At 44.6% G+C, this 26,871-nt stretch overlaps 1 protein-coding gene across 6 annotated transcripts in view; it reads right to left on the bottom strand.

The window, feature by feature from the left end:
* The window catches only part of Kif13a (kinesin family member 13A), a 185,093-nt gene that overhangs the window by 8,334 nt on the left and 149,888 nt on the right, over positions 1–26,871 (bottom strand). For 2 of the 6 annotated variants that reach the window (XM_028867682.2, XM_037205762.1), the window contains 16 exons: positions 26,431–26,582; positions 24,943–25,075; positions 24,642–24,788; positions 20,366–20,404; positions 18,649–18,748; positions 17,300–17,426; positions 14,978–15,033; positions 14,104–14,228; positions 13,703–13,879; positions 12,334–12,426; positions 12,042–12,194; positions 10,101–10,178; positions 8,209–8,256; positions 7,303–7,408; positions 5,021–5,172; positions 4,395–4,499 (listed from right to left, as the gene is read on the bottom strand). In XM_028867682.2, coding sequence (XP_028723515.2) covers positions 4,395–4,499; positions 5,021–5,172; positions 7,303–7,408; positions 8,209–8,256; positions 10,101–10,178; positions 12,042–12,194; positions 12,334–12,426; positions 13,703–13,879; positions 14,104–14,228; positions 14,978–15,033; positions 17,300–17,426; positions 18,649–18,748; positions 20,366–20,404; positions 24,642–24,788; positions 24,943–25,075; positions 26,431–26,582 — 1,791 coding nt within the window. Of the gene's footprint in view, positions 1–4,011; positions 4,054–4,394; positions 4,500–5,020; positions 5,173–7,302; positions 7,409–8,208; positions 8,257–10,100; positions 10,179–12,041; positions 12,195–12,333; positions 12,427–13,702; positions 13,880–14,103; positions 14,229–14,977; positions 15,034–17,299; positions 17,427–18,648; positions 18,749–20,365; positions 20,405–24,641; positions 24,789–24,942; positions 25,076–26,430; positions 26,583–26,871 lie in introns of all 6 variants that reach the window. The other 4 variants (XM_037205763.1, XM_037205760.1, XM_037205759.1 and 1 more) reach the window with 4 other exon arrangements.

Here is a 26,871-nt window from a genome sequence, read left to right as displayed (position 1 = left end):
TGACACCATCTAATCATTCTAAGCTAATTAGTTTTTTGAGACCAGGTCTTACTCTGTAGCCAGACTGGCCTAGAACTCACTATGTAGCTCACCCTGGCTTCAAAACCATGGCAACCCTCTTCTCTTGCCTTAGCCTCCTGAATGCTGAGGTTAGAGGTGTGAATCACCAGGCCCAGCAAACAATGATTTTAATATGTGACTTTCATTTAAGAACTACCTGGAAAGCTCCCCCGATGCCTTTTGTTGTCCTGAGGGCTGGGAATACCGATGCTGAGTGAGAAGGGACATGATCCTTCCTTCAGTAAGGTACACCTTTGAGTTTTCTAACATCCATCCATCCATCCACCCACCCATCCATCTATCTATTTTGGTTTTTTGAGACAGGGTTTCTCTGTGTAGCTTTGGAGCCTGTCCTGGAACTCATTCTGTAGACCAGGCTGGCCTCGAACTCAGAGATCCGCCTGGCTCTGCCTCCTGAGTGCTGAGATTAAAGACATACGCCACCACTGTGTGGTATTTTCCAACATTTAAAAAGAGATTGAAAGTTTGCTGATGAAATGCCTTCAAGAAGGAAGAAAAAAAAGTTTTCTGGCTTACAATGTACGGTGGGGGACTTCAGTTAGATGGAACACACCCAAGTGTCATTGACTACTGAATCTTAAGGACACCGAACTGAATACCTGCCTACAGATGACTTAAAAGCAAAAGAGGTTAGAACCCCACCTAAATGGGGAACATGGAGTCAAAACTCTCAGGCTTCTCTGTAGCTACTGCCTTTCTGATTCGATGTTTTCCCATTTAATTCGCGAAGGTGATATTTCTGCCGCCACTCCAATCAGGTTGTGGAGGTTTGCCAGAAATGGCCCGAGTTCAGGGCTGGCTGCCTGCCAGGGGCTCCCACACTTCTCTGAGGGTCTCAGGAGCTGAGAGGCTAAGCACTGAACAGCACTCAGTCACGTTGAAGGAAATGGGCATCTGTCCTCTACTCCCAGGAACTATGTGACTTGGGGTAAACTGCTCTATCAATCCAGACCTGTTTCTTCAGTGGGATGAGAAGACTGTATGTTGCCTGTGCAAGACCAGAGAGCGGTGTTGTGGATACAGGAGAAAGGGGCTGACTTTTTTACTTCTATTCTCTATGCCTCATGACTTAAAACATAAAGACGAGCTCAAAGCTGGTCATGGTGCACACATGTTATCATAGCTACTTGGGAGGTTGAGGCAAGAGGATTGTAAGTCAGAGGCCTGCCTGGGCTACACAGAGAGACCAAAGCCAGCCTGGGAAACTTAGCAAGACCTTGTTTCAAAGTCATAATAAAAGGCTGGTGTCAGGCAAGCTCTCCCTCACTAGGCCAGCCCTGGGTCCAATACCCTGTACTACAATAAGGGATAAAAACAAAACACTAAAAAACGTGATATTGTTTTTTTTTTTATCTTATTTATGCAGACTGAGGAACACACCTGCGTATCTTTCTAAGTAATCAGACATCCAAGCTGCAAGAGTCAGACACAACCAGCCGTGGTGGCGTAAGCCTGCAATCCTATGCAAAAGAGGCCAAAGTAGGAGGGGTATGAGTTCAAGGCTATCATGGGCTCCAGAGTGAGACCCCGTCTCAAAAAACAAACAAACAAACAAACAAAAAACATCGGAAGGAAATAGCTTGAGTCTATTTCTAAGAGGGGAGATAAAATGAAAGCGCCCCAAAGAAAATAAAAATCCCAGCTCAAGCAAGCAAGGGACATAGACTTTACCAAAACATCCCCGAGAACTGCCAGACAGAACGAAGTAGTTCAACAGCCCTCCTGAGGCAGTGCATGTCAGCACTGAGGCAGCTTTCTCAACCCTGCTCAGCATCCACACATGATGCATTTGGTCACACAGAGCCTAAGGACTGCTTGAGGTGCCTTGGGTCAAGAGAATCTGATGCTGTCCTCCACTCTGCCTGCTGGGATGGGCTTTGTTTAAAGTTCTTTTTTTTTTTTTTTTTTTTTTTTTTGGTTTTTTGAGACAGGGTTTCTCTGTGTAGCTTTGCGCCTTTCCTGGAACTCGCTCTGTAGACCAGGCTGGCCTCGAACTTACAGAGATCCACCTGCCTCTGCCTCCCGAGTGCTGGAATTAAAGGCGTGCGCTACCACTGCCCAGCCTGTTTAAAGCTCTTTAAAGGAAAGCCAGGAAAATAATCATGGGAAAGTTATGTCTTATTTATTTTTCTATTATCAGTTTGATACAGTATAAATTCTTATCCTAATACTGAAATCTTCATTGAGGTTTGCCCAGTGATTGAGTAAAACCAAAACTTATTATAAGCCATAGTCATCCTAGGGTTCCCCCTGCTATATAGCCTCCCTGGTTCTGTGGGTTGCAGTCTGATTGTTCTTTGCTTTATATCTAGTATCCACTTATGAGTGAGTACATACCATGTTTGTCCTTCTGTGTTTGGGTTAGTGGGAAAGCTATGTGAACTGCACATCTATGTGGACTGTACATCTGTGTGGACTGCACATCTGTGTGAGCTGCACATCTGCATGACCTGCATATCTGTGAGAACTGCACATCTGTGAGAACTGCACATCTGTGTGGACTGCACATCTGTGTGAGCTGCACATCTGCATGACCTGCATATCTGTGAGAACTGCACATCTGTGAGAACTGCACATCTGTGTGAACTGCACATCTGTGTGAACTGCACATCTGTGTGAACTGTACCAGAAGGAACACCTGGCAGTCTCTGGTGGTGCTGGACCAAAATAAATGGTTTTAATTTTGTCTCTACAACCCAAGGGATGAGAGTCATGTCAGCCAACAGACAACGCATGTCAGACACACAGCCAGACAATCGGAGGGTAAAGGCAAAGCCCTTTCAGTGCACCCAGCAGTTCTCAGTTAGACAGGTGACAGTGAGGTGTGGGGGGGGGGTGGCTCTTTAAGACCCATGGAGGTGAAGGAGCCAGTCTCCGGCATGTACCCTCTTTCCCATCAGTAGCTGGGACACACAAACGGAAACAGGAGTGCATAAGGAAGGGTATGCCTTTTCCTGAGTCGTCACTTTATGACCCAGTAAGCAGCTCAGCATGCAGATGAGTGGCCCACTGCAGAACCAGCTGAAGATGCAGTTAGTGCCCGCACAGTGTGTGGCGCAGCTAATGGATCCCACATGGGTGCACCCAGGAATGGATCTGACCCTGTTTGGCCGGGAATGAGACTCCTCACACTGCTCAACACAGCAGCTCACCGGCAGCAGACAACATCAAACAGCCACCTCTTGCCCCAGGCTGGTGTCCGTCCCCACTCCCTCCCCTCCCCTCCCCAGGCTAGGAAGCCACAGGAGAGAAAAAGCAGAGAGAAAAAAATCACATGATTCTTTCCAGGCTTACAAACCTATAGTTTTTTTTTTAAAGGGCCTGGTGGTGGTGTTACACTCGGGAGGCAGAGCCAGGCGGATGCGGATCTCTGTGAGTTCGAGGCCAGCCTGGTCTACTGAGCGAGATTCGGGACAGGCACCAAAACTACATAGAGAAACCCCGTCTCAAAAAACAAAACAAACAAACAAACAAACAAACAAAAAAAAAGGTTTTAAATTGAGGTATAGCTTATAATCAAAAGTACCAGGGAAAATGGTGCTTGAAAAAATGATATTTCAAATGTTTTATTTTATTCATTTAGCCAGACACAGGAGCTAGCTCCACAGTCCAGGCTGCCCTTGGACTTTCCATCTCAGGTGTGAGCGGTCTCTTCCAGCACTCTGAAGGTGGAGCTTTGGAACTCTGCAGGCAGTGTTCCACCTTACTTGTGGTGAGTGTACAGACAAGCCACTCTAAAAGTCAGGCTGAGAACAACCACGTGGGACTGTATTTTGCCAGGGAGGTAACCAAAGCTACTGGCGCTAGAGGGATGGGGATGGGGGCTGATGATGATGGCTGCAGAGAGGCTATAAGCTACACGATTATCTTGGTAGCAGCAACACAAGAAAGCTTTCAAACACACCCACAGCTAAGTGCAGGATTACTTACGCCAAGTAAATGCAATTCCTCTAGGTAGATTAACTTCAGAATCTGGGCAATATGCACAGACACATTGGAGAGATTTTTGGTATTAGTTAAACTGATCTTATTATGCTTTCCTTTATAATGACCAGAGCCCTCAAAGGTGCCTTTCCCCCTGAGCTAAGGACACTTAAGCTGATGTAAAAAATGAGTTAAATAAAATAGAAAGAGCATTTAGAAAAATCACAGGTCAAGGTTACGTTCATGCAAATCATCATTATCAAGAGTCACATTTCATTTGTAAAGACTCCACACGTGTCTTAATCGCTTTGAAAGCATTTGGAAGGCAGATTGCAAAAGGGCTTCCAACCCACCACCAGGCAATATGACGGGAACATTCCAGAACTTACAATCTTCTCCTCGGGTTTGCTATTGTGTTCTACTGTCATGCTGCTGCCATTGCTTCCTGGGGGTACAATGCAGCCAGGGTTATGTGCCTGAGATGGAGACATGCTCTGCAAAGGTTAAGACACACAGATGCATCACACACAAGAGACATGACAGCCAAAATCTCTAAGTACGTGCATGTTAGAAATAGCAACACCACCACTTTCATTACGTGTGAGTAACAAAGCAGCCAATGTTACAGACCAGAGTTAAGCTACTGGGGAAATCTAACCGGAATGCACATATTCTGCGGCAAGACACATCATTAGTTTTATTAACAAGTAAATACACAAAGGCTGGTCGTGTTTTCAAAATACCTCTTGGGCATCTCTTTCTCTCTTGAAAGATATAAAAGACCCCAAACACCATTGATGCAGAGAAGTAAAACCATGGCAATAATGATAAAAAAAACCTCCTATCACACAGCCCTGCATGCTTGAGAAAAAGGCTTCTGGGAATGGACTCCACAGAGTGACATAACTCATGCATGTTCACATGCAGCGTCCGACACGTGACTGCAAACCACTGCTCTCCGAAGACAGCACCATCCCGTTCTGTTTGGCACAGTGCAGAGAAGTCAGGCATTTACCTCTTGGCTTAGGAGAGGTCTCGCTTCAAGGGCTATCCTTTTCTTATGCTCCTCTTTTACAGGCATTAGGGGTTTGAAAAACTTTGGTGGCTGAGGAGAGAATGCTTTAAAAGGGCTGACTGTTAAGGCATGAGGATTCTCGGATGGACAACCTGAGGAACACAAAAAGGACAGGAGTTTACAGATAGCAGAGCATGTTCACAGGCACACAGGAAGCCAGGCCGTAACCTAGTGTTGGTCCCCAGAGGGCGCCAACCTCATCAATGGAGACATACACTGATGAGTTCAGGACTGTATGAGCTAAGCTGGAGGAAGTGGGGTCACTGGGGGTATGCCTCCGAAGGGTATGGTTTCTGGTTCCTGGTTTCTCTTCTCTCCCTTGTTTCTTGAGGTGAGAAGCAGCCACCATTGCAGCCCCTTCCCTCTCTGATGTCTGCTCTTCCCTTGCTTTAAAGCGTGACACAAGCTGATCCTGGAGCAAAACCTTTGAAATCGTGAGCCCAAATACATCTTCCTTCCTTAACTATTCTCAGGTAGCTTGTCACAGTGATGGAAAGTTAATACCCCCATCCATGGTAATATCTGATATAACAGCGAAAATAACACGCCAACGCTTCCTTCAGCATTCCAATGGGTGGGGGCAAGAACAGGGCTACATTAGGCTGCGGAGACAGCTCAGGAGGCAAAGCACTTGCTAAGCTGCCCGCCCAAGTTCGATCCCTGGGCCCCACGTGGTGGGAAGAGAGAACTGACTCCCCGAGTCGTCCTGTAGCGTTGTGTGCTGTGTCACACTCACACTCCCGACTCGTGAATATAAGGAAAATAAAGGAAATAATAATAAAATAAGATAAAGGTAAGTCTATAAAGTTACAAAGAATTAATAAAGGGCTGGTCAGTGAGATAAAATCTATTATTAATTAATTAATTATTTTATTATTATGGGTGTTTTGTCTGCATGTATGTTTGTGTACTGCATGCATGCCTGGTGCCCAGGGAGGCCAGAAAAAGGTTTCAGATCCCCTGGGATTGGAGTTTCAAATGGTTTTAAGCAGCCACATGGGTGCTGGGAATGAAACCTGGGTCTTCTGCAATAGAAGCAGTGCTCTTAACCATCAAGCCATCTCTCCAGGCCCCTAACTCTTTTCAAGATCCAGCTGAAGCTCCACTTACTAGACCAAGTCAGCTCAAGCTGACTCTACACCTCTGAATTCCCAAGCTCTTTACATTCTGCATGTGTGTTCTGACATTCATAACTCAATGTTGTATTTGCTATATATTATTTCCATGGTTTTATATATATATATCGTTTTTCCTTCAAGGCAGGGTTTTCTCTGTGTAGTCCTGTAGACCAGGCGGGCCTTGAACTCAGAGAACTACCTGCCTCTGCCTCCTGGGTGCTGGGATTAAAGACGTGGGCCACCACTCTTTTTCCTCGGGCTACCTGGCACTGTGGGACTATATTGTTTTCTTACCTTGTGTGGCCTCTGTCTCCTTCCCTTCTCTTTCTAATTCCTGCTGCACTTATTGTTGATGTTTGGTTGGTAAAGTATAAGATAGAAACTAGTAATTGACTTACATTTTCATAGACTGCTGGTCTCCTCAAGGCACTAGGAGACTGTGTCTTTACATAATAATGTTGCCACTGACCAAATTCATTTCTGCTGTCATTTATGAACCTGTGTTAGGTATCTGAACCAGGTTTCCTTAAACATTCGGATATAAAAAGATGAGAGAGAAATACTCTTTTGGTTAAGAAAACTGAATGAGAATTTTGTGTGTCTCAAAACAAGGCCAGAACATGATGAACTGAAAAATGATTTGGGGGCTGGAGAGATGGCTCATTGGTTAAGATCACTGGTTGTTCTTCCAGAGGTTCTGAGTTCAATTCCCAGCAACCACATGGTGGCTCACAACTATCTGTAATGAGATCTGGCACCCTCTTCTGGCCTGCAAGCATGCATGTAGGCAGAACACTATACATAATAAATAAATAAATAAATAAATAAATAAATAAATAAATAAATAAATCTTTAAAAAAAAAGAAAAAGAAAAATGATTTGGAGAATTTTAAATAACAAGAGTATTCTCTTAGGCTAGAGAGTTGCCTGCTGAGCATGCACGGACTTCTCGGTTTGCTCCCCAGCACTACACACACGCATGTACAACTGTTATTTTGTTATGTATAACACAAAGCAAAGAGAAATCCAGTAAGTGGATGCGGGGGTATTCTGGTTAAAGATATCTGCTTGAGTGGAATTTCACCAGAAGCTGGCCCACCACACCTTCTTTGCTCCTGCGAGGCGAGTCCCTGGGTAAAGTCCCATAGCAAGCGACATCTTGGAAACTGGAGCTGTAGTCAGACACGTCTAACTGGTTCTCGGGCCAGCCCTGCAAAGTAAAAATATAGGTCAACTGTGATGAAAGTCACTTTAAAAAGAATGGGAAAAAAGCAGCCAGTATTTCAGTTTCTGTTTCTTTTTCCTCCCCTCCCCCTCTCTTATCCTCCTCATTTTTTTTCCCCTTTGAGGCAGGGTCTGGCTATGTAGCCCTTGTTGGCCTCAAACTCACAGAGATGCATTTGCCTCTGCCTCCCAAGTGCTGGGATGAAAGGCGTGTACCACTATACCTAACTCTTGTCATTTTTTGTTTGTTTGCTTGTTTGGTTTTTTGAGACTGCATTTCTCTGTGTAACAGCCCTGGCTGTCCTGGAACTTGCTTTGCAGACCAGGCTGGCCTCAGACTCACAGAGATCCGCTTGCCTCTGCCTCCCAGGTACTGGGACTAAAGGCCTGCGCCACAATAGCCTGGCCTGTAATTTTTTTAAATTAATTTTTAATTTCAGTATGTGCCTTTAAAAAAAAACTTTTATTGCAAAACATTTAAAACATATGTGATAATGATGATTATAACATAATTAAAACAAAAACCATCGAGTAAGCAAACGTTAGCATTTTCTTCTTTTTTAAGATTTAATAAAATCATTACAAATATAATGAAAAAAAAAAAACTATTTAGGAGATAGGCTCTCACTGTGTAGCCCTGGCTGACCTCAAACTCACAGAGATCTGCCTGGCTCTGCCTCCCGAGTGCTAGAACTAAAAGTGTGCACCACTGCTGTCTGGCTTCACACAGTATGTTCTAAAGAACTTAGGAAGTGTTGATATGCTAACTCACCCTAACATACATACCTTATCATCTTCATCAAAGCCAGAGAGATCTGGCCGGCTAGAGGAGACCTGTAAGAGACAAGCATTTTTACCAATACGATTCACATATTTAATAGCCATCTTTTTTTGAGACATGGTTTCATTATGGCCCTTGCCAGCCTGTACTAGCAGCAGCTTCCTGCCTCTGCCTCCTGAGTGCTGGGATGACAGGCATGTACAACGTACACCTATTAATTTTCTTGTTATTCTATAACTGTATCAGCACAGATATGGCTGAAGCCTTGTGACCATCTTCCCTTGTTCCTGTTTTCTTCCACCAGACATCATGACTATTCTCGAATTAGGGTTTATTACTTTCACACATATTTCTATAATTACACGTGGACATATGCTCATAAATAATAAATAGTATTACTGTGCATATTTTATACTTTGTTAAGTGCTATATTACTATGCATGGTGTTTTATAGTGTAATGATTTTGGGTTCCATTCTTCTACAGATGGCTATTTAGGCTGCTTCTACTATTTAAACCTAATTTAACATTTGTATTTGTGTGTGTGTGTGTGTGTGTGTGTGTGTGTGTGTGTGTGTGTGACTGATTAGAACCTTGGCAAATAAAACATGCCAGAACAGATCTCCCGCCATCTCTGGCCACTGCAGCTGTATCCTTATGGCCTGGCCTCAGCACCCCTCACTTTCTCTTTGCTGTCTGTTTTTGTTTTAGGCGACAGCATCTCACTAAGGTAGTCCAGGCTGGCCTCAACACGCCAGTCTCCTGCCTTAACAACCATGTACTACCACCATGGCTGGCTCAGTATCAAGTTAGTTCTGCATACAGTCCATGTATCTTTGAGCATCTCCCCAACATACTTCTAGAGCACAGATTCCGAGCTGCATCAGGAGGCACTCAAGCTGCCAACTCCACTTTTCCAAAGGACAATCTTATAAAATGGCTTGGTTGGTTTGTTTTTTGAAGTTTATTCACTAGACTCTGTTAGTTGCTTCTTTCTGGTGATATTTTTTCCTGTAAAGTTTTCCTCATTTGGGACTTTGCTACCTGAATCTCTACATTCTCATTTATTATTATTATTATTATTATTATTAGTAGTAGTAGTAGTAGTAATAGTAGTAATATTCTCTTTAAGTATTATTATCCAAGGCTAGAGCCTGGATCAGATACTGAATCAACACTTAACAAAATTGCTTTACAAGTATTTTTTCTTTATGCTTTGGTTCAGGGACACATGTATATTAAAAAGATGTCATACCATTGATCAGGATGCCCCCCTCCTTTTTTTTTTTTTTAACATTTCTACGCAGCCATGGCTGGCCTCGAACTCATAATCCTCCTGACTTACCCCCCCCCCCAGTGCTGGGATTAAAGGCGTGCGCCACCACCACCCGGCTTATTACCTATTTCTAACATTGCATTGTGTTCAGAAGTAACCGGTACAGTGATGAGTGTGGCTATTTGCTATGTGGCCTGTTCTAAGACAGTTGTTGAGTTTTAAGTCATTTTTGGCAATTCTTGAGATCAGGAAGGAGGAATCCCAGGTTCTCCTTGGAAACATGGCAGCGCCTTCATCTGCTGATCCTGGGAAGGAACCACTTTGAAGTGGTCCTTACACTCATCTGCCCTTGCTTCCCTGCTGCTAGAAGGCCTTTGTCAAGGGAACTTTCCACATGAACTGAATGAGAAAGATGATCAGTACAGGCAAATCTCTAGGGGATCCTGGCTGTCTGGTGTGCACCCTGTACAGAAAGTCAGGTCAGCACTTTGGGGTGCCAACCCCGGGACTGTGTGCCCTGTTCCCACCATTTTAGTTCCAACCTCATGTTGCCCCAGACCCTCCATCCCTAAACCCTGGAGCAAGTCCCGCGAGCAGCACGCCCCTGCCAGCGTGTACTCACATTGTGAACATTCGGCGTACTGAGGCTTCTCCGGATGTGCCGGGCTTTGGTGGAGAGCGCCTCCTTGACCGTGACAGCCTGTAAACACACAGCACCGCAAAGACAATAGCTAGGGTTGTCTCGTCAGATTAGAAATGGAACAACGTGCGCTTACTTTAGAAGATTTGGAACAAATGTAAAAACCACTTCATTGTACACAACCACTATCAATATCTACCCCGAATGGTACCCCAACTACATGTGTTTAAAACAACAACAACAACAACAACAACAACCTCAACCTATTGACAACATTAAAATTTCAAACCACAAACCAGGAAGCTGCTGAGCAGCAGACATGCTATGAATTGATGCAAGTGTGCAGAAAAACAAAGCAAAGACATCCATAAGGGGTGATGCTGTTGCATTTTACTTGTGCGGCAATTTCAGTGTGCTTTACTGAAAAAGGAGACTGTTTTGAAAAACACCAATTCCATCTCTCTAGTCACCCAACATCCTGTCTGTAAGGTCAACTTCTGCGCCGAAGAAATGTGCACACATATACATCTGTTCATTGCACGACTGCTGAGTGTAGTATGTTCTGTGCACACATTACATATCTGTTCATTGCACTACTGCTGAGTATACTATGTTCTTCTTTTTCTTTATTGTATTTTTTTCATATGGAGGCTCTCGTGTAGTGTAGGATGGTCTTGAACTCACTATGTAGCCAAAGATAACTGAACTTCTGAGCCTCCTGCCTCCTCCTGGCAATGCTGAGATTACAAGTGCACACACCACTACCATGCCCAGTTTACAAGTACTAGAGTCCAAACCCAGGTCTTCAAGCATTTGAGGCAAGCAGTTGGCCAACTCTGAGTTCATTATTTTAAATCAAATGTCCCACTGGCAACTCAGAAGCCTGAATACTGGGAATAAAATGACAAAATGACCAATAAGGACTTTGAGTCAATCTACTGAGGCTTTGTACCACTGCCGTGCTGGGCAGCTTCTCTTGGCATCGATTTTCTCTTTGGAAAAATGAATTACACCAGTACTTTCATCCAGGGGTTATCCTGACAATTAAGCCGCATAACATACCTACATCATTTGAACACAGGGCTTGGGGGCTGAGTGTGGTAGCACACATCTGTAATCCCAGCACTTGAAAGGCTGAGGCAGGAGGACAGCCACAAGGTGGAGACCAGGTATGTAGGCGTGGGATATACCAGAGAGAGACCTAAGAAGTCGGACATACAGTACAGAGGAGAGGTAGCCAAGCCACGTGGCAGACTGTATTTAAGTTTTAAGAGCTAGTTGGGAAAAAGCCTAAGCTAAGGCCAAGCTTTCATAGTTAATAATATGTCCCTGTGTCCTTATTTGTGAGTCGGGGGCCCAAAGGAACGTCCAACTACAGGCGAGCATACATATTGAGTTCTAAGCCAGGCAGGCTTCCAGGGCAAGATTCTTTATCAAAACGAACAAATGTATATTTACACATACACAGACACCCCCACACATGCACACTCATGCACACATGCATACCACATACATCACCCACACTCATGCATTACACACAAATACGCATATACACCACATACCACACATACACATGACACAAGTACACACCATACATATCACATACCACACATATTACACACATACACACACTATACACACATGCACACACACATATACACACACACCACACATGCAATACACACACAGCACACACCACACACAAACACATGCACAAACACCACCACACAAATACACAAGCACATCACACACACACACACACACACACACACACACACACACACACACACACTCTCACACACATGCACACTTCATACATAAAATACACACGAACTCTTGTCAGTCCTTCCACTAGGGAAATGGCTACTCAAGCATTCCTCCTCCGATGACTGCATCCTCAGGACTAGACAGTCAGCGCCTCACCTGCCGGAGCCGCTCCAGACTCAGAATATTCTCCACTTGCAGCACGCCACGCGTGTACTTCTCGATATACGTCTCCCCATCCAGAGTGCCCTCGTTCTCACTCCGGGCTGCCAGGAGAGCCAGTGTTTCCCGGTCCTCAATCTCCTCAGTTGCCTAACGGCACAGAAAGGAGGCGACTGTTTTTCTATGAATGACGTTTTCCTAAGTGTTGTGACGTGCTTTCAAAGAACACTGGACCAGCTCTCCCCTTACACTCTGACACACTGACATCTGAAGAAGCAGTGAGCCTTACCTTTGGTATATTGGAGACTATCTCATAGGTCACTCCACAAGAGTAAAATATATTTATCAGTGATATTCTTCTCTTCAGACTCTGGGTAAAACTCTGGGAGGAAAGGAAAGGAAAGCCGGATTAAACTGTGTCAAATATAAGACAAATCTACTTCATATTCTGCAAATTGGAAAGGTATTATGATGATAATGATTCAAGTAGTATAGATATATTCAACAAAACAGAAAGAAAACAAAACCCCTGAACTTAAAAGGTGGGCATGGTATCTCACGTCTAAAATCCTCATACTTGGGAGGCTGAGGCAGGAGGACTTCTTATCAGTTTCATAGCTAGCCTGGGTAACACAGTGAATATAATGGGTTTGAGGCCAGTTGGGGCTACTGAATGAGACCTTGTCTCAAATAACTAACTAAAATAAGTAAATAAAATAAGAAAAGAGCAGAAAACAATATAACCAAACGAGATACTAAACCTGAAAGTCTTGTCTGTGGTTGGCAAGATGGCTCGGTGAGTGAAGACATTTGTCCCCATGCCTGATGACCCGGGTTTGTGGAAGGAGTGTATTGACTCCTGCAAGCTGTCCTGACCTCTGCACATGCTTTGCAGCGCGCGCGCACACACACACACACACACACACACACACACACAGTAAATACACAAATGTAATAAAGCTCTCTAAAACTTCCTTTCTCAGGCTGGTGTATAGATGCACATCTTCAACCCCTGTGCTCAGGAGGCAGAGACATCCCAGGGCATCTCTGTGAGCCTGGTCTACGTAGGGAGTTCCAACCAAAGCTACATGGTGAGACCATGAAGAGCAGAAGTGCCATTGTGATCTAAGGGTCAGATTGGCAGAGGGGTGGCATCCCTGGGGTTCTGTGATTATGTCTGCTTCCCTTGTGCTAGCTGCCCTTCATCTCTCTGGGGTTTAGCCAGCTTCCTAGAACATTCTGAAGAGCCTAGGGGCTGAGTTTTGTTGACAGTACCTCTGTCACATCATGCGTCACAAGAGCTAGCTAGCAAGAAGCCTGACCTGTAGACCATACAGTTTGTAAGTAATATAAACCTCTGTGTGTTTACTTGGGACCGCAGCTGCGAGACCGGACAGGACACAAGGAAACTTCCCACTCCAGAAGTGCTCCTAACTGCTGAGCCATGTCTCCATCCCCAAAGATTATGGATATCCTAGCCAGTGAACATGGTAAAGTTAATGAGTCTGGGGCTGACATTTCCTTCTGTGGTCTTCACCTGGACACTATGGTTACGGTTCCATCAAGCCTGTTTACCGGTGTTTACAAAGCATGATATGACACAGAGGAAAATAATTTTTTCCTTGCACACATGATGGCAAGTCAGCCCTGTTCACTACCTGTTTGTTATAAATATTGGCCGCGATCCGCTTCCGTAACACTAACTCCATTGCTGCCGGGTGGCTGAGCTGAACTGTGGTCTTCACAATCAGGTAGATCCTTTCATTCTGTGGTGTGACCCGATTCAGGTGAACAGAATCGTGTACCGAGGAGTCCCAGGAGGCTGTGGCTGAAACCTGTGAGTAGCAGAATGTTGGGGGACAGGAGTAAGCTACGAGACATCTCCGAGAAAGAAAATCAATTCTTGCTGTTACCAAATAGATTTCTTCCTTCATCTATCTTGAATGGTGACAGGTGGCATTTTGTTCAAAGCCCTCAGTGTCCCTATCAGAAGTTTATCAGGCTGAGAGGGCTTGTGTGCTCCTGTGAAGACCCCAAGAGAGCCCTGGGGGTAAGTTACCTCATCATCACTGTGCTTTATGATGGGCAGGTAGAAGAACTGACTGCCATGCTCCTTGGGCAGGATGGAGTTCACACCCGATGCATGGGGACCCACCAGCTGCTCATTGGCACTAAGGTCATCCGCTGGCCAAGTTCAAGGCACAAGATGAAAACAGGACAAAGAAAGTCAGCTTTTAAGCAAACACCAACATTTTTTTTTTTTTTTTTTTTGGTTTTTTGAGACAGGGTTTCTCTGTGTAGCCCTGGCTGTCCTGGATCTCACTCTGTAGACCAGGCTGGCCTTGAACTCATAGAGATCTGCCTGCCTCTGCCTCCTGAGTGCTGGGATTAAAGGTGTGTGCCACTACCACCTGGCTTATTTTATACTTTTTTATTAATTAAAAAAAAAATCAGCCTCAAAAGTAACAGGTTTCGTGACAGCCTTTTCTCCTGGGACGCCCCCTTATTGGTTTTCCTCTCTCTTACTGTCATGTCATGGACGTCTGTTACCCTCTCTTCCTCTCCCGACCTTGAGGGTTGAGGGCAGAGGGTACTAGTCAGATGTGCAACTTCTCAGCCCTCGCCAAGCCTAACACACAGTCTCCAGGGGCCACTCCTTTTGCTGGTGATGTCAATCATTACTATCCCAGAGCACATGCTTTGTGTTCCTGTTGTCATTTTCAATGTCCGGGGTGCTTTGTGTGAGATTAGACACCACGTCTCTCTTCCAGTGACCATATGCCATGCTTATGATGTGTCCAGAGCCAAACTGTCGCCTAGTGTGCCATATCAGTAATTACCAAAGTGATTCATGTACCAAAGAACACAAGTCTGAGGAGATGAAGATCTTAGCTGACTTTGATAACCCCAGGATGGGCTAAGTGCCTACTTACCATTCAGATCCAGGAAGAGGACTGGTATGTGTGTTTCCATTCCAGGAGGTGGGACCCTAAATTCAACAACAAAATTTAATCATAAGAACATGTGTGTTTTATATTTTTTTTAATTAAGAAAACTCTAGAAAGCTATGGAAACAGAAGGACCCACTGTGGGGTTGTGGGATCTACACATGTCGCACCATCACATCTCTCTATTCTGTTTATCTTACTGTGTCTGTGTCTCTGTGTGTGAGCGGGCACATGCGCCAAGGCAGAGGACAGTTTACAGGAGTCCTGGATTAAACCCAGACTGTCAGGACTGACCGCAGGCACCACTAAGCCATATCCCCAGCACCTATCATTTCTACTTTTTTTTATTTTCGAAAGTAAACTTTGCTATAAAAACACATCATTTTTTGACTCCCATGTTGACACAAGTCATGGGAATTATTGTGATGTATAAAAGAAGTATCAGTCATGCATTAGCTGTGAATATCTAATACAAAGTTTTTTTAAAGCCTTTCAAGAAATAGTTCCAGGGCTTGAAGAGATGGATCAACAGTTAAGAACATTTTCTCTTCTTTCAGAGGACTCAGGTTAGTTCCCAGCACCCCACTGTGACTCACAACTCCCTATAACTCTAGTCCCAGGGGATCTGATGCCCTCTCCTGGGCTTTTCAGGCATCAGACACACACATGGTGCATATAAAATACACATAGGCAAAACATTCATACACCTAAGAATAAGAAATAAATGAAATATTTTTATAGGTTTTTTTTTTTTTTTTTAAAAGACAGGGTTTCTCTGTGTAGTTTTGGTGCCTGTCCTGGATCTTGCTCTGTAGCCCAGGCTGGCCTCGAACTCACAGAGATCCACCTGGCTCTGCCTCCCAAGTGCTGGATTAAAGGAATGTGCCACCATTGCCTGGCTAAATAAATGAGATATTTTTAAAGAAAAGGAACAATTCCAGCCATAGGGCAAGAGACAAGGGTGCTGTTAGATGGAAGGGGATGGATCAGAGCCTAGAGAAGGTAAACAAAAGGAACAGCAACACAGAAAACTCCAAGGGAGTGAGCACAACCTGTGAAGGGAGGTGATGTGCACAGCAGAGACCAGGCAAGCATACTGCTCACACTGGCCCAGCTTCATTAGAATCACCGCAGAGGGCTCTTCAGGAGCCCTGGTCATATGCTTCCTCTTCTGAAGCCAATCTAGGGGAGGACTCAGGGTGACATTTTATGAATACTCAAGATGACGTGAGGCTGGACAACATCACATGAGAGAGGCTGAGGTGAGGACGACTTACGAGGGTGGGCTCTGAGGAGCAGTAAGGTTGGAAGGCGCTGACTCCTCACAGGGAGCAGCCTGCAGAGAGACTGCACACTACCTACAGGGTTGTAACACAAAAGCAGAAGCTGCATGGAGAGACAGCAGGCTGAAAGTTCTATGCCTGCAGACTAGGTTCTCCCACTTCCCGGAGAAGACCAGGAAACCGATACCACTTCCATTATCAAGAGAGATGGGAATAACACCAGTGCGTCCATTTGTCCAGAGCAGACCTGGACACGTGTATTGTGTTCAAAGGGGATGTTGGATTTTCTCCTACCCACTCAGAGCAAAGGCTGGGGATGTAGCCTGGTGGTAGAGAGCTCGCCTCACATGGAGGCCCTGGGTTTGATCCCCAGCACTGCAAAACCAAGACACAAGTCAAAAGGCAAACCCCCAAACAAGAGCAAAAAGACCCTAAACAACAACAAGAACAATACATAAGGCAATGTCCAAGACATGGTTTTGTAGTGAGAATGAGAGTTAGAAATCAACAGAGCAGTTGGGCGGTGGTGGCGCACACCTTTAATCTCAGCACTTGGGAGGCAGAGCCTGGCGGATCTCTGTGAGTTCGAGGCTAGCCTGGGCTACAGAGTGAGATCCAGGACAGGCATCAAAACTACACAGAGAAACTCTGTCTTGAAAAACAAACAAACAAACAAACAAAAAACCCAAAAAAAACAAAAACAAAAAAAAAGATCTATTTTGAGTGTTTTTTCAGTGTATTTTGAAGGCACCTTCCAGCCTAGTATACTGTAAAACCTCCTTCTCAGTCTAGAGGGAGGAAACAGGATCCAAGTTGCTCATTCAGAGGAAGGGGGGAGGTAGCATTTACCCCCTGTCAGGTCACCTTTGGAAGAAGCTGGATGTGGTGGGGAAGTGACAGAGGATGGAATGCTGGAGACGGGTGGCCCTTCCCTCAGCTGTGGCTAGTTGATCCCAGAAAGCCATCTGCTCCTGTCACAGGCCATGTTCAGCACCCTGCCTGGCCTGCATATAGGGTGGCTTACCAATCAGCAGGTGCCCCGGGGATCCCGCTGCCGGGGGCAGGCACCAGCACTGCATTCCTCTCCTCCGTCAGCCCCACCCACTGCTCCACCAGCCTGGCTTCCCGCTCCATGTCGTCTTCTGTTTTCTCTGTGGAATGTCAGGAAGACATAGGAGACAGCAGAAGAGAAGGGGCAGCTGTTAAATGGAACACAACTGGGTTGTTCACGCTGGAACATCCAAAATGGTGTATATGTCCACCATATTCCAAAGAAGGAACCAAGGCTCTGAAGATCAAGCATGGACATCCAGACAGGGAGAGGATGTGACACCAGCTTCAGGCAGCAGAGGCCAGAGGAAATACACAGAGTAGGGACAGGGGCCAGAAAGGGGTTTGTATTACTAGTGCTGGATCTGGGAAAGGGTTAGGAATACACACCGTATCTACTTTACACACTTGCTGGAATGATCCAGTTTATTAATGGGTGTGATTTTATAAAATGATAAGCCATGTTACCGGGGATTTAAAAGCATTGTATACCTCACTCTGCAAAACCTTTATTTTCTTTCATGTTCATTGTGAAAAGAATTTTACTGGATAAAATTTTTCTTTACATCTTCATGCTCCTAACTCAATTTTGGGCTTCCCTGGGTATACTCACTGAATTTTCATCAGTGGCCTAGGCACACACACCACATACTGGGCTAAGATGGTTTATCAAGGTGAATTTTGTTGACATGAAATGGAGGAACATCCACATGTACTGGCAAAGCATTAAGTACCCTGAGTGACTGTGAAGTCAAGTTGAGAGTACAAGGTTATCCATCCATCCGTCCATCCATCCATCCATCCATCCATCCATCCATCCATCCATCCATCCATTTCTCCATCCATCCATCCATCCATCCATCCATCCATCCATCCATCCCTCCATCTATCATCCATCCATCCCTCCATCTATCATCCATCCATCCATCCACCCATTTATTTATTTGAGACATGGGGTTTGCTATATACCTCTGGCTGGTCTGGAACTTGCTTGCCTTGAGCTCACAGAGATCCATTTGCCTCTGTATCTCAAGAGCTGGGATTAATAATCCTCACAAGGATTATTATTATTATTATTGCCACTGTAAAATACTGAAAAAGCTACTCCTGGGAGAGTTTAATCCCATGTACATTTTTTTAAAACATTTATTTATTTTGTGTGTGGAATGGGACAAGCGTGCCACAGTACATGTGGGCACGAGAGGATAGTTTGTGAGCATCAGTTCTCTCCTATAATGTGGGCTCTGGGGATTGAACTTGTGTTGCAGGCTTGGTGGCAAGTGCCTTTATCTGCTGAGCCAACTCTTGGACCCCATCACGTACCTTTTTTATTGCTGACTTTTTTAATCTGTTCGTCTAAGTATTCCCGTCGTTTAATGAGCGCATCTGACCATCTCTCTCTTACACAGTTCAAGTCTTCTTCCTGACAACAAGAGAAGGAAGATTTTTTTTCTTTCTTTAGAGAATGTGTAGACAATGATTTCTTTTGTATAAAAAAGATATTTAAGTAGATTGGGGAACTTTTCATTAGGAAAGGCCATTGAATGTCATAGTGATTAATTAATATGTGAGAAAGCAGAGGTCATAGACTATGCCATGCTGACCATGGATGTTGGTACCCAGAAATCAGAACCCCTGGATCAGCAGGATAGTTACACTGAAAGGCAAGACAAGCTCAAACGATGCTAGAGCAGGATGATATTTATGCTGCAAGATGACTTCAGCTGCATGTGTGCACACCCATGTCTGTGTGCATCTGCATGGCAGCAATTCACTGAAAGATGTGTGGTCTCGAGCAGGAGGATACCATAAGCAAAGCTCAAAGCCCAGAACATCAAACAGTAAGAAGAGTGACAGGTATTTATGTAGTTCAGAGTTCAATGGCCTTACTAGTAATACACGATTTTTCTGAAATGCAAAGAATAGGTCAACAGAAAACCTTCTAAATTTGCTGCAAAGATTGTACAGCCCACCACCACAAGGATAACCAAAAATCTCCCATGCAAAATCTCCACATGCAGTCAGCCATGCTAGAAGAACTCCCAGAAGCAGCTGCTGGACTCCACTGTGAACATGGCAGGAAGCACGCCCAAAGCCACAAGACGTTAGTTGATGGCACAGCTGAGACCTGAGGGGATGCTGACACCCCCCACCCCCCACCCCGGGGTCTATGTTCACTTCCATCCTTTCTTAGTAAAATTGTGAGTAGGGAAGGAAAAACCACCAATTCTACCCCAGATGCTCTCTGGCCTTACTCCTAACAACAATGATGACCTAATACTTAGAGTGGGAACTTAGAAGCTTTTCCTACAATGACCCCACAACTGACATGCAGAAGACTCACTGAGAACCCATCCTTTCAACTTGGATGGGAAAGCAGTACAAAGACTGGGAACTCATGCCTGAAACTTTCATCTCGGCTGACTACTTTGACCATGACCCCACCATCATCCATGGTTGTCCGGCTAGTTGAGGCTGACTGAGTATCTATGCCACACGTGCTCATCCCCTTTTCTCCATTTCCAACAAGAGAACACTGCTATTTAAATTCTCAACATAATGAACTAAGCTGGTTAAATAAAACAAAAGTCTGCACACAGACCCCAAGCTTATGGTCCAATAAAAGCGTTGTCTTGTTTTTAATCAAATGGCATTTAGGGTAACACTAATCTTCCAGAAGTGATAGGCAAAGTGCAGTTTAGCAGAGGAAAGACAAGAGTGGGCCAGAAAACTGTGAACGGAGAGCAGTGTGTTTTTTGAGATCATTCATCTTAATACAGCCATCATGGTCTTGCCCAGCATGGCCACTGGAACCGGCAGAGCAAACAATGCAGTATCTGGTTACAGATTTGGAATCAAGAGGAACATTGAGAGAAACAATATTGTGTTTCTGATCACATACAAAGCAGACCAAAGCAAGTGAGAAAGTGCATGTTCTCATTCTGGGGCCCTGTTTCCACCTCCCTGGGCTCTGCTTTGCGAAGGCTGGCGATTAGCAAGAGCTGTGCCCCATGCACAGGATTGACAGTGGCAGCAATACCTGATAACTATCCATATCATCGCCATCCTCCTCATCTCTCTGGGGGGAAAAATAAACATAAAGGACATGCATTTTGTTTTCTCAAACAGCACACAGGGAAAATAATTTAACACGTTACAATGGATGCCTCACACAACATTAGCGCCATTTCACTGAATCCCAATAGGTTAGGAAGAATTAAATTCATCTGTCTGTCTGTCTCTCTTTCTGTGTGTGTATGTGTGAGAGAGATAGAGGACAACTTGTGAGAATCATTTCTCTCCTTCCACCATGTCGGTTCTAGGGGCTCAAACCCAGGTTGTCAGGCTTGGAGGCAAGCGCCTTTCCCATGAGTCATCTTAACACTCCCTTTGTTTTTAAGTAAGGAAAACAAATATTTTTAAAGAGAATTCTCTTAGATAAGGATTGAAAACAGCATCCTGGGCCAGGCCTTGCACCACTGTATTCCACATGTATTATGGGTAGGCTGCCTGGTTTGGCATGATCCTTAGTTGGACAGAAGGCTAACCTATGAAGGAGTTAGAGATCCTCTACTCACAGAGACCCTAGAGGATGAAATGATTAATCCAAGGTTCACACAGATGGTGGCCGCTCAGGGCACCATCCCCAGCAGCCATTCTTGGAGATGATCGCTCATAGGGATGAAGTTGCCACAGGAACACCTGGGGACCCAGGCTAAGGGCATGGAAGGTTCTGTGCTGGCTACTTCAGGGGAAGCTGAGCCACTGGAATGCACAGGTCACCTCTGTAGATGGACCACAATTGCCCCAAAGGCATTGGGTACATTTTGCAATAATTACACAGGGTAACAATTTTGGTTAAAAAGCTTAGGCAAGAGAAAGAACCCCACTGAAAACAAGAGTTTGGGGGAAAGATCGTTTTTCTTAGAAATGAGACTACAGATCCCTCGATTCATCATTGTCTCTTCATAGGCAGGGTCTCACTATGCAGTCCTGGTTGGTTTGGAACTCACTGCGGAGACCAGGCTGGCCTTGAACCTACAGTGGTCCTCTTGCCTCTGTCTCCCAAATTTTGGGATTACAGGAATGCTCCACTATGCCCAGTGAAAACTTTTATTTAAATTTATAACAACCTTTTTTGTTTTGTTTTGTTTTTTTTCGAGAAAGGGTTTCTCTGTGTAGTTTTGGTGCCTGTCCTGGATCTCACTCTGTAGACCAGACTGGTCTTGAACTCACAGAGATCCGCCTGCCTCTGCCTCCCAAGTGCTGGGATTAAAGGCATGCGCCACCACCGCCTGGCTATAACAATCTTTTTTAATGACATGAGAAAGTATTACAGTCATTACAATGTAGTTAAAATTATTTTCACATATACACTTCAAAATACATGACTTTCAAAGTCTGGGTGTTACTACTAGCAGTTCTAAGATTAATGCATTAAGTGGAAGCTGAATGCTGAAAGAATTTATCTTGAACTGATTTTCTTTACATATGTCAAAGAACAGACAACAATAACATAACATTACATTTTAGACTTTAAGGTACTTTCACCAACCAAGACCCAGCCTGAGCTTTCAGGCTTTAACACCTTGTACACTGCATTGGCTTCAGCAATCAGGACATAAAGTACTGAGCCAACAGTGGTCTGTAGAAATGACCTTGACCATGGGAAGGGGGATCAAATAACCACAGCTGGATGCTGTATGGCTCACATTAAGCTTCTCTCTTGAGGTGCTGAGGACTGAGCCCAGGCCTTCACATATGTTTATAATTTTATAATAAGCATGTGTTTTACAACCAGCCACCACTACCCTAGCCCGGGTAGCTCACTCTTAGGAAACCATGCAGCACCGAGCTACAGTCAATTTTTAAAAAAATCCACATTCTGAACAAATAATCAGTTCTTTTGGTGTTGTTTATTTTTTCTGGCAGTGCCTCAACATGTCTCCCCCTGGCTTGCCTGGAATTCACTGTGTAGAACAGGCTGGCCTTGAACTTACAGAAAAGAACAGACCACCTCTGTTCCCCCTAAGGCATGCGCCACCATGCTCAGACAAAAAATAAGATAAAATAAAATAAAAATAATTTTTAACTCAAGAGGTACAGCTATTTAAAAAACTACAAATAGGGAGGGGCTAGAGATGGCTCAGTGGTTAAGAACATTGGCTGCTCTTATAGGGGGCCCAGGTTTGATTCCCAACACCCGCATGGTGGTTCACAACCATCTACGACTCCATTTTCCAGTGATTCAGGGAACTTTTCTGGCCTTCATGGGCACCAGGCATGCACGTGGTGTACAGACATGCATACAATCAAAACACTCACACACATAAGATAAAATAATAAAAAATTTAAAAAAACTACAAAGGATTCTTATAAAGCCCTTGAAATGGGAACATTTAGCAAAGCTGGTGATTTTCATTTTGGAAGTCACAGCCTAAGTTACATGAACTCTATGTTTTATTTTATACTGGAGATTGATTGAGCCACACAGTTTTATTGCAGAAAGAAATTCTGAGAATTACTGCATCTATTTCATCGTTTTAGAAAAGAAAAAGAATTCAGTATTTAAGTGAACTCGGAAGTGGAAGGAAAATCTGGGTCTCCTGACTGTAAGTCTTGTGCTACCAAATAATTCTTGTGGCCACCCTGGAAGTTACTGGCTCCGAGAGGGACTTCCCTGGAGCGAGGACATACATAATTTAATTCCTTACTCATAGGCTATAAACACACAAGTGTGCTAAAGAAGTACCCCAGACCACGGGCCCTATCTCCTTATCCTTTGCTCTTGCTCTAAGGAAGCATGCAGACTTTGAGCTGCAGGGAAGTGTAGTCAGAAAGGAGGAAGGCAGTGTCTGGAAAAGCCCGGGACTCTGCATTTGTTTCTAGCTTTCAGAAAAATCTGCCCCAACACCATGAAATCAGAGAAACTCTAGTAGAAGATGAACCATGTCTCAGGATTGGCTGGGCTGATACCCAGACGCCCCAGAGAAATGGAGGGGAGATATTTTCTCTTTGGCAAGGTAGAGAGATGCTTTCTACCACATTTGACTATAGGGGACCCTGGTTCAACTGTGCCCAGTCCCTTAAAGCACATACATTCTTCCAAGCCACAGTAGGAAGATAATTACTGAAGTTTATTCTCCCAGGGCACAGACTAGTTTTCTGCACTGCCCACCCTCCACAGTGTCTCATGTAGCCCAGGCTACCCTCAAGCTCACTATGTAGCTGAAGCTGAGGATGATCCTGAACTCCAGTTCTCCTGAGTCCACATTCTAAGTGTTGGGATGACAGGCATGTGCCATCATAACCAGCATCTTTTTATTTCTTAATTAGAACAATGGACTTCAAGGATGGAGAGTTAATGGACAAAATGATCATGTGCACAGTTTTTATTATTTTATTTTTTAAAGATTTATTTATTTATGTATTTTATGTATTTATGAGTGGTCTACTTGCATGTATTCCTATATATGACAGAAGAGGGCATCTGATCCTATCATAGCCAGTTGTGAGCCACCATGTGGTTGCTGGGAATTGAAGTCAGGGTCTCTGAAAGAGCAGCCAGTGCTCTTAACCACTGAGCCATCTCTCCAGCCCCCATGCACAGTTTTTATAACAACAAAAAAGAGCAGTACAGACTGGTTTAAAGCGATAATACACAGGAACAATTTCCTGATAGCAATGCAGGTGGATTGGGACAGCAGTATTGTTCACATACATTGGGCAGGATATAAAATAAAAGCAGCCCAAAGCAGGTGACCACTAGAGCCTGAAGAAGTAAACATTACTAAGTAACCAGGCAAACACAGCATTTCATATTTAGAAAAAAGGCAACAGACGGGAAGTGACCTGGGGGAAGATGCACAGGTAAGGTAACTGTTGTTTGTGAACTCCCAAATAAGATTTCCACTGTATACCAATGTCCTCACTTTTGCACGGATTTTTAAATTACTTACTTACTTTTTAAGTAAAGTATTTTCTTTTTAATCATGTGTATGCATGTCTGTTTGAGTGTGGGCATGTGCATGTAAGCTCAGATGCCCTCCTTCAGAGGCCAGAAGAAGGCACTGGATTCCCCGGAGATGGAGTTACAGATGCTTACTTATGAGCTGTCTAACATGGGTGCTGGGAATTGCATTTGGGTTCTCTGTAAGAGCAGGATACATTCTTAACTGATGAGCCATCTCTGTAAACCCTTTATTTTTAAAAAATTATTATTATATTTTTAAATTTCTGAAGTACTGGGTATAGAACCCAGCTACCAAGCTACACCCCCAGTCTTTGGTACCTGCTCCCCCAGACCTGCGTCCTACCTGGTAACTGTCCAGCCCCCTCTGCAGCTTGGTGGACCTTGCAGTCACGCAGCCGATGGATACCGACAGGATGGCTTCAACCATGAGTGGCAGTGTCCCCGAGTGCTGTACAGGTTTCACTGTGACCTGCACTCTGCGGGAGTGACCCTGCAGGCGTGAAGGCAGAGAAGACGCCAGAGATGGGGATGGGAACAGAGGAAGGAAACAAGGGAAATGATTTGAGAATAGAAATACAAAAGAATTGGGGTACGCCTAGAAACTCTAAGAGTGAAAAACACACACACACACAAAAGCTCCCTACCTGTCTGAGTTGAAAGACGCCTCCGGTATTAACGTCTTTCGCCTGGTGAAGCTCCACGGCTGCATATTCCCCTAGCTCATTCAGTTCCAATATGGAGATCCACATTTCTATTCTTCGAGTTACTTCGTTCCACCTGCAAAAACCACATCCCAACAAGCACCGTATCACCCAGGGCCGCGGTTAGCAAACTATGTTAATAAACGTCCATCACTGAGCACGTACTGGCACTGTGCCAGAGACATCTCACAGATTCCCGCCTGGATGAACTCTCAACCCAAACTTGTGGTATGGACTCGCAGGCTGTTCAACTGACCCATACCTTACATTTTAGTGATGTACACAGATTAAGCAAGCAAACAGCCGGGTGTGGGGTTGCTGGGTCACAGAAGAGCCAAATAATCAACTTTAGAGGAAATTGCCAATTTTAGGGCTAGGGCTGAATGGTAGAGTGCTTGTTTTGCATGTGGAAAGACCTACGTCCAGTCTCTAGAAATGCTATAAAGAAAAAAAAAAAGACATTGGGAGCTTTCTCTTAGATTGTGGTGGCTGGTTGATTTTCATAGTTATGCCTCTGATGTAGAATTAAGTCCAACCCGGAAGTTTTCCCTCGTATGGCTATGGCGGCCTGAGAACCTGCGACCATGTCAAAGCTGTAACAATACCACCCCCATCCAGGCAGCACGGGGCACACCGGTAATGCTAGCACTTGCTGAGGCAGGAGGATTGCAAGTCTGAGGCCAGATGGGTTCTATAGAGAGCATTTGGTTAAAACAACATCATCCACAATGACACTGACAAAAATCTCAGGGCATGGTGGCTCCTACGTGCAACTTCAACACTTGGGAGCTTGAGGCAAGAGACTGCCATCAATGTGAGGCCAGCCCAGCCTATACCCAAACTGCGTCTCGAAAAAACCCTGAAAAGCAATACAAACTTATGAAACGATATCCTACTATTTTCTTCTACCAGATTTATAGATTTTGCTTTGCATTTAAATTTACGATTTGGGTCACTAAGATAGCCCAGTAGGCAAAGGGTTGGTTTGCCTTCAAACCAGATGACCTGAGTTCAATCCCTGGGAACCACCTGGCGGAAGTTGACAACTGCCTCCTGCAAGCTGTCCTCTGACCTTCATTACACAAATACTGTAATAAAAACTTTAAAAATAAACATATGACTATCTTGTGGTAATTTCTGTGCATGATGTTAAGTAACATCAAGGATTTGGTTTTCACATAAATACAGCGATTATTTCAGTCTTGCGGGTTGCAATGACTCACTACCGTAGTGTGTTTTGATGTTTCTAGCATTCTAATTTTACGGAGGAGGAAATGGGCTCGAAGGTTGGGCAACTCGCTCGAAGCCCCAGGGTTTGAAGCCTTCACTCTCACTTATGGTCACGAGCTGCTCCTGACCCCTGGGTCTGATGCCCACAGCAAGAACAAACCTGTCATGCAATGTTCTTAAATGCTTGCAGCAAGAACCAACCTGTCATGCAATGTTCTTGTCTTCGCATGGAGAGAATCGACCTCCCAGATGGAGCTTCCATTCCCAGCACACCTGTGGCCCCACACTTCAATTGCGAGCGCGCCATCGGAAATGAACTCTAGGAACTCCTCTGTGACAGTTACCACGTAGTCCTGGGACAAGCAGAAGGCAGGACAGCACACTGAGAGTCAGGCATAATGGCACTCACTTATCCGCTCTCAACCTTAAACCCATCTCTTCTGATCTGCAGGAAGGCATGAAGGAGCACAGGACGTTGTATCTGGAAGGGATTCAGGAGGTGACTCAGTTCTAACGAAGAAAGCTGAACTCAAACTTCTGGCTTTAGGTGCACAGCGGGGATCTGCAGTCTCTTACTGGCTCACTGCCAGCTCCAGTGAACCACTCTGACCTCCAGATGACCCTCCTGCACTTTGAGACTTA

Source organism: Peromyscus leucopus, chromosome 5 (genome assembly GCF_004664715.2).
Source record: "Peromyscus leucopus breed LL Stock chromosome 5, UCI_PerLeu_2.1, whole genome shotgun sequence".
Taxonomy (NCBI): Eukaryota; Metazoa; Chordata; class Mammalia; order Rodentia; family Cricetidae; genus Peromyscus; species Peromyscus leucopus.
Note: the sequence above shows the minus strand (reverse complement) of the source record. Positions and strands in the feature narration are given on the sequence as shown.